The sequence below is a fragment of the Scardinius erythrophthalmus genome, assembly GCF_964197995.2.
Source record: "Scardinius erythrophthalmus genome assembly, chromosome: 2".
NCBI lineage: Eukaryota > Metazoa > Chordata > Actinopteri > Cypriniformes > Leuciscidae > Scardinius > Scardinius erythrophthalmus.
Genome location: NC_138222.1, coordinates 8,205,829 through 8,218,868, shown reverse-complemented (window position 1 = coordinate 8,218,868; position 13,040 = coordinate 8,205,829). Strand labels below are relative to the sequence as shown.

The window sequence follows — 13,040 nt, the reverse complement described above, 5'->3', positions numbered from 1 at the left end:
ACGTCCCCCCTCTGTCTTGTTAGCACACAGAAACACACAGAGACCAACTTAGTGTTGATGAATGACGTTGACTTTGTGTTAAACAACAGAGTCCTGATTGGCAATTGATTTATTCATTTGTAAATGACATTAGATATCCCATTTGTTAAAAACCCCATGCTAACTCTCTTGTTCTCTCTCTCTCTCTCTCTCACTACAGCATTTGCAGCAGCACGAGAACGCTGTGGAGGGCGAGTCGTGCTACTACCACTGTGTCCTGTGTAACTACTCCACCAAGGCCAAGTTGAACCTCATCCAACACGTCCGTTCCATGAAGCACCAGCGCAGCGAGAGCCTGCGGAAGCTGCAGCGCTTGCAGAAGGGACTGCCCGAGGAAGAGGAGGAGTTGAGTGCCATCTTCACCATTCGCAAGTGTCCGTCTGCCGACACGGGTAAGAATTCAAATTAATACAAGCTTCTGTGTTCACCTGATATGCATGGGGATGGATCCCTCTTTAGTTGTTGTGGCGTTCCCGTCTTTTGAAACTGAGAGTGGAAAATACCCACTCCATTCATAATTCAGATTGTTAATAGATAGAAATTGCATTACAAATAGACTACAATGTTCGTAGTTGCATGGCTTTAGATCCAGTTACCAATAGAGAAGATTCTTTTAATGCCAGCTTCTTTACCTGATTTTTGAGACCTGGTCACACGGCATAAAGCACACTGGAGTCATTGAGATGCTTCTAAGTGAAAGAGCACAGCACATCTTCAGTCCCTGGGTCGTGCCTATGACATCACTGCTGTGGCTCTGTGCTCCATTGATGACTGATAAGGCGAGAGGATATCCTAAGGACAACGGCGATCTGGCACAGCATGTTCATTAATACGAGTACAGTCCAATTGCTGTGCCGGCATTAAACAAACAATCATAGATGCCATTAAGCTCCGAACGGCAAGGGGAGGGGGTGCTAAAAACAAAAGGCTGAGGCTGAGGCCTTCGTCAGGCCATATGTTAGTTGGCCATTAAGACGACAGAGCTGCAGTCAATTAACACACTGTTTCAGCATGGATTTGGTTTTCTAATCATTTTGACTCTCGTGCCCTGACAAAAGACTTCCATTGTGCGTCGCTCCCCTCCCTCCCGCGAGCCAGGCGGCCCGACTGGCTCTTAGCATTGTGCCGTGGGGGAGAGAGAGAGAGGGAGAGCAAAAGACGGCGGGGGGAGTTGGCCTCTAAAGACGCTTTGTTCCAAGGAGGCAGGGATAATGAAGCCAGCGGCCGGGAAATTGCGCAAAAGGCAGTCACAGATCTGAGGAGAATCATTAGAGAACATATTTAGCCGAGCAATTAAGGACAATTAAGCTTTCTGCTCGCTGCACTCCAAATATGTTAATGACTATAGTACAGTGGACAAGTGAACATGCAAAGGCAATAGGAAGGCCCACTTAGGTTAAAAGGGTGGGGGTGCAGGAGATTTAGAGTGTGTTTCTGGGTAGGTGGAGGTAAAGAGTTCACAAACAAGTCTGGTTTTCTCTCTCTCCCTAGCTCTCTCTCTCTCTTTTTTGGTTGATGTAGCATTTATTTATATATTTTCTTGGCTAACCTTTGATGTGCGTTAATGGATTCCCTTGTTTGTGAGTCTGGTTGGAGGTTAGGTAATGACTCCTGCAGTAGGGATGTGTGGGCAGAGAAGCATGCAGTCGCTACACGCAGACACACACACATTTGCAACCCTCTGCCATCTTTTTTTCTAGTTGCAGCAATCCAGTCGTACCCCCTTGACGTCAAATGAGCCAACAACTCACAAACAACACATTATGTCTGCCATGCAGTGCAACTTTTCCGAAATCTTCCAGGATTAGTCAGATGAGATGTTCTTTTTAGTGAGAGATGGCTGCGTGCTTTGATGATGGCTGATTGCGTGGCCATGCAATCTTTTTGATGTATTTAATTACTGCCTTTTTCTAGACTAGATATTATTGAATTCCTGTACCTTCAGGAGAGAATATGTAGGTGATTAAGGCTGAGGTCTAGTCCAGTGCTGACTAGGAAATTCTGATGAAGGACAAGGTGAGTGTAAATCGACCAGCAGCTCAAAAGGGAACCAGACTGCCTCTTATTATCAGCTATTGTTTCCTACACAGACAGAATGAGCGAGAGAAAGGGGTCCCAGAGTTCCTGTCCTTTGATAGCCGATACCTGCTAACTGACGTCAGTATTGGGCCAATGAGCACTCTGTTAGGGATGCTGGGTCTTCCGAGAGGAACCGCTGTCCTAATTGCCTTTGACGCTCTGTTTACCAAACGGAGCGGGCTGCAGTCGGAGCGTTGAACAGCTGATTGATTGCCCTACAGATGCAGGATCAAACTCAAGCTCCTGTCGACCAAGCCGTGGCGCACTGCTTAGCTTGAAAACAAGTCTCATCCCTTTAAATAGCAGGGCCAAAGACTGACTTTTTTCATTCTTGTATATATAAATAAGCATATATATATATATATATTTAAAGGTCAGTTAAATGAAATGAGGTGTGTAATAAAGAATGTTGGCCGCCTTCGCCTTCTCCAACTACCTGCTTCAGCATCTTGTTCGAATTACACTGGTAATGAACATACTTCTTCATCAGCAAGTACGAATGTTGCTAATTCCTCACTGCCGTCCCCCGTGCTTATGAACCCGCCCTCCCCAAACTACCTTTAAACTTCTTAATGTCCTGCACCACCACCACCCCCCCCCCCCCCCCCCTAACCCGAGTGAAACCATTCCCTCATGGTGTAATATTTAATTTCCTCCCTGCTAGCTCTTCTGAGGCACTGGGCTCTTTCTTGTGGTTGAGGCACAGTTGCTAAAGTGGTAGAAGGCTCCCCTGCTTGTTAAAACAAAGCTGGCCCTGGATTTCTGGGTCAGCTAGGCAGCAATTCCCTTGGCTGCTGCCGTGTAGTGTGCAGCTCTGTTGGTGTTAGATGCTGGGCTACTTCCCTAAGCAGATTTCGACTTTCCCACTCCCCAATTTTCTCACCTGGAGTTTCCGACGACCCTGGACAAAACCATTGTGGATAGTGTTTTATGAAACTCCTTATTCTTACTTTAAGTAATAAACTTTGGTATGCTAGTCATGTGCTACGGACATGAATTATACCTCATGTCATAGGGATGTTTTTTGAGATTTCTTTTCTGTTAAATTAGTCATTTTGATTAATCTTTTGAACTGATTCACAATGATTCATTAGAGTTTTAATTATTTTTGTAAAACCTTATCCAGTAACACATTGGCAACTTAGGGCAGTGCCCTAGCAAGCACTGCCAGAATATCGTTTTTTTATTTTTTTTATTGTGTATTCAGTGTATTAAAACATCACGTTTTCAACTGGTCTAGAGTTCAATCAGTTTACAGTACAGTACGCAAACAGTCACATGAACTAGGTTGTGTGACGGCAACCTAAAACTCAAAACTCTTTGACGAACAATTAGTGTAAAAGTTTATGAATTAAGAGCCCCCAGTAATGCACATTAACCAACAGATACAGCACTTTAATAGTTCCCAAATTAAGGCTGCACAGCCACCCCTGAGGGAGGTCTTTCACGTCTCTCTCTGGAACTGTCACATTCCATTTTCTGGTCATTTGTTAACAATATCAATGAAGATCATTTTTAAAAAAAGATCCATACCACTAATTCAGAGAAAGTGTGCCATAGCAGATGCTGTTGATGAAAACAATTGATTGTGGAAATATTGATTAGCTTTGTTTTCAGTTCTGATCCATAATGCTGTTGTGATATTGTTTTCTCTCAGAACTAACCATGTTCAGGCTTGATTAAAGTAACCAATCACCCGTGAGTACATTCCAGCTAAGCATTATTAGGCCCGTAACAAACACAATATAGGATATTCAGATATGACGACAATGCATGCACAAAATACGTTACATCTGTGTGATTATGGTGTCTGGGCGTGAATGCAGATAGTGTAGGCCGGGTTTCTGTGCCACATTTTTTTTGCCCTATGATTCGCCCACAGAGTGCCAAGGTGGCAGAGTTTCCCATCCAATTAGAGCAGTGTGCGGATAAAAGGCATGCATTGTTTTAATTTCTGCCTCGCGTTGAAAATGGGCTGCTCAAGCATGTCATTCTCTCACTGGATGTCCATTTGTCATTCTTAACCCCTTTTCTTGCCACAACACAAAGGAGCTCTCTGCAAGAAGGGTTTCTGAAAATCATAAAGCTCAGACACCCAAGACAACACAAACTAACACATGCTTACATGCACACAGTTGGCTTCCAGAGTGTGTGTGTGTGTGTGTGTGTGTGTGTGTGTCTGAGCTTGATGTGTGGGAAGAGACACTACAGCAGCAGATGACAGGTTCTATGAGTGATGTTCACCAGGGCATATAGCTAGATGACACATTGGGGTCTCTCATTTCAGAAGACTTAATGGACTGAAGTTTTTTTGAACATTGCTAACTGACAGATACAGGAGAGAGAAAGAGAGAGAGAGTAAGAAAAGAGGTAAGTGGAATTGAAAGATGGTTAGTTGGCTTTTTGATGGCGCTGCAGGCCCCTTTGGGTGGCATTGCCAGCCCAGAAGATTTGTGTGTGTTTGTAGGAGAGAGGAGGGAAAGCTGTTTTGGAGAGTGAACACATTGCACTGACGCTGTGGATTAGCTGCTGATGTAAATCTCTTTCGGTCGCAGATGCCAGCACCGTGATCGCTGAGCTATGACGTGCTGCAGGAAATCCCTGTCTGTAGACACGGGAACAGCGGCCCGCTCGGATTCTTGTGCCAGCTGCAACCCTCCCCTCTCAGTGCCCAGGCGGGAGATGGAAGTGCACTGGAGACTCTAAACTAGTCTTTGACTGAACCCAGGGTCACTGACATGACTTTTATTAGTAGTATTATTATAAGAATGCAGTTCATACTTAGAATGAGTTTTAAATTAATAATTCATATTATAGAAAATACGTTTTACCTTGAAGGAAAAGTAGCTCTTTGTTGCTTGAGTTTTCACCTTTTTTACCTTTCTTGAATATATATATATATATATATATATATATATATAGAGAGAGAGAGAGAGAGAGAGAGAGAGAGAGAGAGAGAGAGAATCACTGATCCTTAAACTAAATTTACATTTTCACTGCCTAGACCAGGACATGGGGAAGATAATCTTTTTTACCAAACAGAGTGCCAGCTTCACCTTGTCCCAGCAAGCATTGCATCTCTCTCCTCTCCCTACGAACTGCCTGCTTCCTCGTGAATAAAATCACCTTACAGGTATATGCAAATATACATTCCATGCACAGATTGATGCATTATTAAAGCAAACGCTGGATGTTTGCTGGACTCTTTGCTTTACTTACTAAAGCTCTTGGACAGCCGACAGGAAATGTCAAGTGAGGGGAGAGTCGAGCGGTGTTAAAAAGTCCTTACTTTTATTTTTACTGGACTGGAATGTCACCCTGAGCTAAGAGGGATGTGGATGTGTGTATGCACATTTGTACGTGTCTGTTTCTTATTGACTAGGGCCACATGTCTGCATGAAGCACATAAAGCATGTGCATTCCGCAGGGGAAGAGGCGCTATGAAGGCTGGCTAGGGCTATCTAGGGCAAGGCTCATGTCTGGACCCAGGGCCCCGTACAGCCCTGCAGACAGCAGCCGGACCTGGAATGTCCTAAACTTTTTACATGCTTGTTAAAATGCAAAGTAAACCTTCCCAGAAACAGGATATTATAGCCGCTAACCACAACCCCTGCGCCCTACCCCAACCATGCCATGGTACATCTGAGTAAAGACAGGGCAAGTCATGCAACAAACATCATTGAGGATTCTTTTAATAAAATATGGTATTGCTGGGATGCTGCTAGAGATGAGGGGAAGCGATCCAATTGGTGAGGGCCCCACCGAGGGCTTCGGGTCGGCTCCTCTTGGACGTCTGTCCCTTAATCCACAGCTGAAGGGCACAGCCTAGCAGAGGAAATTGTTTTTAGTCCACTGAGCGTGCCACGAATTTCATAAATGCATTACCTTTCATTTTGAAAAATATTAAAATGAAACTGGCCCTTTTATTAAAGAGCCTAAGTGATGGCTTTATGGATTTTCCACTCAGCGCAATGTTGGGCTGGGCTCATATGACCGCGCCAAGCTCACACAAGGAAGTCTTTTCTTTGCCGGTTGGTTTATAGACAGCCGCTGTATAAATTCTTTCCCTGGCTCATCCTGCTACTGCAAATTGACCAAGAAGCGCAATTGCTATTCTGGGATTGTCTGAGAGTCAAAACGGATTGCGTGGCGTTTTCTTCTGCCGTTTTACTGGCCAGGCACGGATAGATCTGACCATTGGCTGCCCTAACAGGGAGGAAGAGTGACTTGGGTCAAACGGAGGGCCTTCGAGGCAGTACATGTGCAGGAGATGGTATGTTTTTGTGTGTACGTTGAGCAGAGCGGTGCAGAGCACATATTTCTTTGCTCCATTTTGATTTGGAGATGATAAGAGGGTGTAAATTGTGCTGCAGATTTGTACCGTATACAGGCGCACATGCTCACAGACACCCAATTAACACACATGTGGGTGTTCACACACCCACAGTGGGATCCTACATGTGGGTGAGAGAGGCCTCCTCTGTCATCAAGCCCACTTCAGGGCCCTCCATTTCAGGCCATTGCGAGGTGCACTGCCCGGAGTGAGCGCAGAGAGCATTATAATATTAGTTTCTCTCCCCCTCTTTCATTCCCTTCACCCGTCATTACGAGACACTCTCCCTGAAAGCTGATCCAAAAGATAGACAGTCCATCAGGAGGCAGTCATCTCATTTGTACTTACCAAACGTGCTAATGAGTTCTATTCCGGGGCCTGGAGGCTGCGGTGGGGAGCGCGAGCAGGGCGCGAGGGTTTCGGGTGGCAGGCTGAAGGCTCGCGCTCGTCCTGTGTCAGTCAGGGCACTGAGACCGCAGAGGACAGGAACTGTCAGTCATGTGTCCAAGCTGACTGCAGCTATGCAGAAATGTGTGGCTAGAGGAGAAACAGCAGATGACATGGAGAGAGTTGAAAAGGTCTTTCGTAGTCAAAGACAGATACTGTATATAATTGTCGTTTCTATAGCAATTTTTGACCAGCTTGAGGTTTTTGGTACCCGCTTAGTTGATTTGATGTAAGTGTCCAAAATCTATTTTCAAAATCTTCCAAAATTAATTTTAGTTTATTTGTGTACATGTAATAATGTATATTAAACATTATATTATAATGCCACTAGTTTATAGTGTTAAAAAAAATATGTTATCAAATTTACAGTAGAGGCTCAAATACAGCTAGCATATTACATTACATTTATTGGTTTAGCCGGCACTTTTATCCAAAACGGCATACATTGTAGGAACAAGTTCAAGCTATATATACAGTATATTAAATAAGCCATTATAATAAGTATATGAAATTCAGGTATGCACACATATGTCCACAAACAATTAGCATAAATGTAGAGCTCTTCTCCAAGTATTCAGAAGTGATATTTTGTATGTCAGGCATTAGGAAATCACTGTCTGTACATTCATATAGATTTTCTTTTTAGTTTCTGGCTGTCAGGTACACTAGAGACTAAAGTCAATGAGTTTTTAGCTGCTCTCAGATTTGGGTTTTGATGCTATGCTGCTACTTCAGACGGGAAATTTTTCCCTCAGTTAGAGTTTCATCATTTTGGTGTGACCACAGGTGAAAAAACACGGAGGGATTGAGTGATGGAGTTTTCCCATTGTCGATCAGAAACAGTGAAAGTTTTAGATTTTTGACTTTTTTTAATAAGCTGATTTATCCCCTCTAGAGAGGAAGTGAAAGATCAAAGGCTATGATCTTTGGCTGTGGATGAGCTGCCTGCATCTACAACATACAGCTCTGACAGCAGAATGCCCTCTCTCCGACTCGCGGCTTCTCAGGGCAACTGGCACATGAAACAATCCCTTGCTAACGGGAAGGTGCACGTTTCATCGCAGACATGCTGTCTGTTGTTTTGAGGCTAGAATGCAGAAGATCAGGCTTTCACACACATAAATACTGAAGAGAGCCATCTTGTCCCTCTGACCTGTCAATTAGAGGCAGCCAAGCAGATGGCACTGATGAGAGAAGCAGGAATAATTCAATATTCCACCCTGCTAACCTTTACCTGTGGAGGCGCACGGCAGCCATTGATTCAGCCCTCGCTTGATTATTCACACACAGCCCAGAGGAGAGAAGGAGCGTGCGACAGAAGTGGGAATGGAGGGACGTTAGGGAAGGCAAGACGGCTGATCAATGTGACATTAGTGTATTCTGACAGGGGTCTTTGAGGGGAGCGAAGGCTGGATTCCTACACGAAGATGCCATCGTGTTCGCTCCTTGTACATGCCCGGCAAAACTTCACAGGCAAGAAACAGTGATTCTCACGCTGTAGGCCGTCGCAGTCCCCTTGCTATGTGGCTTATTGATTAGCCACACTGTAACATCTGTTGATGAAGACTTCTGATTAGTCTCCATACTACTCCAGAGGTTTTCTGGGGCAATATGATGTCCCTTCAAGGCCTTGTTTGTCCAAAATGGACTCAACCAGATTCCTGACCGAGCGCAAGGTCTGTTTGACCAGATGTGAGGGCTCTTTTGCCTAGCAATGGTCGGAGACAAGCTGCTATTTGTTTTTGACAAACTGGGACATTCCTGGAGTTTGACTGGGCCAGATTTATGATGTCTCAAGCTTTCACACTATCTCTTTGTCTGCTTGGACTCGATCTCTGTCATTTTCTGTTTTATTAGCTGCTAGCAGACACATTCTCACTGCAGCCCGTTCAGATGGGCCTGAGCCTACTGATTGATGATCTTTAGACAAAGACATTCAGTGAATGTGTGTTTATTCTAGCACTCTGTGTCCTGTCAGACCACTACTGGATAAAGTACAATGAAAGTCACAAAAGCTGCCATGGCACATCAAAGCGCAAGCTCTCATGAGAAGAATCGAAGCCATTTTTACAAATCTTGGTGTCAATTTATGGCCATTTGACAGCAATCACACCTTTTTTTTTACGTAAAGACAGCGGAACAATAGCACTACTGAGCCCAAATTTCCCTCTTTCTTTGTTTTACACATTGCTTGTTAAACGCTTACTGCATATGCAATCATTGTCTGTTGATTTCCAATCCGTGCTGCAGTTTACAAGCTTTTTTGCCCTTTTTTATTGCGCTGGGATTCTTGGCATGGTCATTCACCAAGGTCTTGGAGTGCATTTTTCTTTTCAGTTTGAAATGAGTTTTAAAGACACAGAGGAGGAAAGGGAGAAGGCAAATATGTCAGAAGGTTCCAGCTCAAGCCACCCTGACCAATTGAAAGCATTACAGATGAATAATCCACAGTTCAGAAAGCAAGCAAAGGTCAATTTTCATGCTAACTGCTCAGTCACCATACAGGAGTGTTCTGAGTCAATTCAGCTGTGCCGTACAGTTAAGAGGGAAGAACACGCAATTCCGGCCCTACTTTAGGGTGGTGTAGAGTGAGTGCCACTGTCAAAAGCTGCCCTTTCTTTTCTTCCCTCATTCTCAATGGTCAATAATTCTACACACCTGTTTTGAAGACTTTCTTTGAGTTCTTCTCATTCTGAAGGATTAAAACTCAGCTCATACGCCCTTAAAATTTTGCAGCTCTTAAAATGGAGTTTTTATCACTAGATATTAAGTTTTATAATGTTCATATGTTTCGTAACGCTCATGCAGGAGGTTAGCATGCCAGAAACACTCTTGAGGGCCTCGTTCTCTCTCTGTCTCTCTATATCTGCTCTCTGTCTTTACTGTTGCCCATATGTAGGGGGTGCAGATGGAGCCCAATGTAGGACTTAAATCAGAATAAAGGGATTTAATTTGTGCGTTTCTGGTCCCTGCTTATCTGAATATTCAAACAGGCACTAATAGTGTCTCAGAAGGGTGGTAGAGCAGACAGGGATGGAAATTAGCATGAACTTACCAGAACCACTCCGCTCTGTGTCCTTAATGAGCCAATGCTGTGGAGCAGCCATAGAGATGACAAGCCAACCCGTGCCTATTAAAGAAAACATACTGTACATACACACACACACACACTCACTTCACATCTACTAGTCCCTCAATTTCATATCCAGTCCCATGGTTGTCAGTGATTTAAACCAGCGCAAAACAGGACACATCAACAAATGATAAATAATACTGTGAACCTCTGTTTATCTCTGAACACAGCCTAGAGACTCAAAGGATTATATGCAGAGTGCAATATATATTAATAGTACATAGCATTTCTCGGGCCATGGTCAAAATGAAGCGAGGAGACATTTTTTAAAATGTGTCTTTGGCATGTATTTGCTGAATATCACACGCAGTTGTAAGGGAGGTGGAGACGCTCACGGAGAGGGAGGGAGGGGTCATAGTTGGGACAGCCACGGTGTAGGTGTCCGAAACAAGCGCGCAGGTTGCTGTCAATCATGCCGAGCCTGGCGCTAATCTGCTTCTGGTTTAGTTTCCGAGGTGCCTGTGTCAGTGGCAAGGAGGAATTAGGCAAAAATGGACCCCTTTTTTTGTAATGTAAAACGGGTGAGAAAATCTAATTGGGAAGGGAGGAAAGAGCGATGTCTCCGTTTAAGGGTCTTCCGCAGTCACTTCGCAAGCCCTATTGTGTGCAAACTCACAATAGCATTAATTTGTGCTCCTGGCCTGAGTTTTTCCTTTCTTAGCTTGGCTGTGCAGTCAGCTCCTGTCCGTTCCACTCTGTCTCCATGCTTCACCTCCACGCCCTAACAGAGCCCAAAAAAGAGTGGCTGAGAAAAAGAAGTACCCATGTCAAAATCCTAAATATGCACCCATTTTTCTTATTCGGTCCCATAAACCCGTAAAAAAAAAGGCAAATTCTTTCGAGCTTTGTCTGGTCACAATTTCCCTCCTCCCGGAAAGGTTTTTTTTTTTTTTTTTTTTTTTTTTCAGAGAAATCCATTTCTCGGATGAAGCCAGAGTCTCTCCCCAAATGTTATCTGATTCAGGCGTTCAGGATTTTAATGAGAAATGATTGAGTTTTGATTGCTCAAAGAGTTAAGTGCCGCTCTTGCCATCAATACAGAGCGGGTTCCCGGCCACGAGAGATTTCGCTTCCGAAGTCTAAAACCGCTCGACTCCCATCTAGAGAAAGTGAGGGGGAAGGACTACGATTAGTAATAACCGATGAAAAGATAATTAAAAGCACTTCGCTGCTGATTTTATTATTCTTTAAGATGGAAAAAGTTCAACCCAAACACTTTCAAGTGGATTCGTCTATTGGAGGGAACCCTCGGAAGGCGGAGGACGTCATGTTTGTCCTAATGGTCGAGTTCTTAGTCATTTTGAGTACTAACTGTATCAGATTGATCAGCTGAATGATAGTGAAACATTGTGCTTGATAATAAACAGACTTGGCTTTGCGAGTGATTCCTCTCAAGTGCGACAGCTGCTCCAGTCATCTTTTATCAGAAGATAGGAGCCATCTTTAAATTATCTCTTGAACGTTGTTACAAAAGAAGTGCTCTTAAAGCATATGAGATCCTCTCACAGATGCTACATGTAAATGTAGTGTGACTTAGTTTTTTTACTCCGAGTAAGCAGGAATTGAAAAATGTGACACTTAAGATATGAAGCTATTGAAATAATATGAAAATTATTGCAATGAGTGGCAGCACAATATGTTTCTGGGTTAGTCAGTTCGTTCTGTGCCACACTGAATGACAGATGGATGTCCAAAAAATGACATCCCCCATCTCTCTCACCGATTTGCCCCTTGCCCTCTTCTTTTGTGCTAATTGAATAATGACTAACCTTGTCATATTTAGTGCACTATTAATGGCCCTGTGCCTTGTGAAGGTGTAATCATGCGTGATAAAAAATGGGCCAAAGTTACTCAGCTACATGTAGTCTTGTGCACATTAAAGTGTCCTTTTTTTTGTTGGAAAGGTCATTCATAACTTGGTTGCGCCGTTGATGTACAGTGAGAGATATTGATTGATTAATGCATAAGTGCTCGGAATCCATTTGGCTCAGTGAAAGGGAATGGAGGGAGGACCTCTCTCTCTCTCCCTCTCTCTCACTCTTTATATTTTCACCTCTCCCCCCATTGTTCGAAGGGCATCATTTTTCGCTGGCTGGGTTTAAGGGACAAAAGGCCTGTTTCTGCCAAGTAATGCATTCAAAGGAGCATTGATTCTCATCAGTGTCAGTTGAATTACTCTCAAAGCCTTGACAAGGATTGCTCTTATTTTAACCTCCTGTTTTTTCTGCCTGAAGAGAATTTCCAGCCCTGAACTCCCCCTGTATGTCCAAAAGAAGGGGCCTTTTCCAAACATAGGTGTCCACCATACATGAATTAATAAGGTTGTGTTGGATGCGAGTATAAAACGCAGGTCCTACGATTGACTTGTGTATGCACACACACACACACACACACACACACACACATTCAGAGCTTCCTGGACCTGTGTGTTCATTTATGATGCAATCATTCCTCATTGGCTGTTACCATAGACTGTCGTAGGGTGTTAAACCATGCCACTGCTGTGCGTCTATTTTCTGTCCGCAGATTAATTCCGCAAATACATGGATATGCTCCCCTACAAATGCTGTGAGACCCCCCCAGTCTTGCCAGGAGGGCTTTTTAGGGCAGGGTCAAGGGGTCAGTACCTTTGCACAACATGACAAGGCAGGAAAGAGCTTCATCAGCCAGCTCCTCAGCAGGGATCTCTGTGAACCGAGCTCCTGAAAAGCGGCCGCCCGCCTGAGAAAGTGAGAGAGACCCTGGGCCTGTGAACCCACTCAGCCCTGCGGCTTTCATCTCCTCTGGGGAAACCTCCATTACATGCCCTCTCCCTCTGGGCTGATTACTGCTGCTGATAATGCCCGTACACACACACACACACACACACACACACACACACACACACACACACACATACTCCATGATATCCTGCTGGAGTTGGCCCAAAGTGAGTAGTGAAAACGAATTATTTGAAAGCAATAGCTGTGGAATATGTATGCAATTAAAAGGAAGACATGCAAGTTTTGA

At 44.0% G+C, this 13,040-nt stretch overlaps 1 protein-coding gene across 3 annotated transcripts in view; it reads left to right on the top strand.

Annotated features, from left to right (window-relative positions):
• Positions 1-13,040, top strand: part of zfhx3b (zinc finger homeobox 3b) — a 159,800-nt gene that overhangs the window by 100,607 nt on the left and 46,153 nt on the right. For all 3 annotated transcript variants that reach the window (XM_081358883.1, XM_081358881.1, XM_081358882.1), the window contains exon 4: positions 200-431. In XM_081358883.1, coding sequence (XP_081215009.1) covers positions 200-431 — 232 coding nt within the window. The remainder of the gene's footprint in view (positions 1-199; positions 432-13,040) is intronic.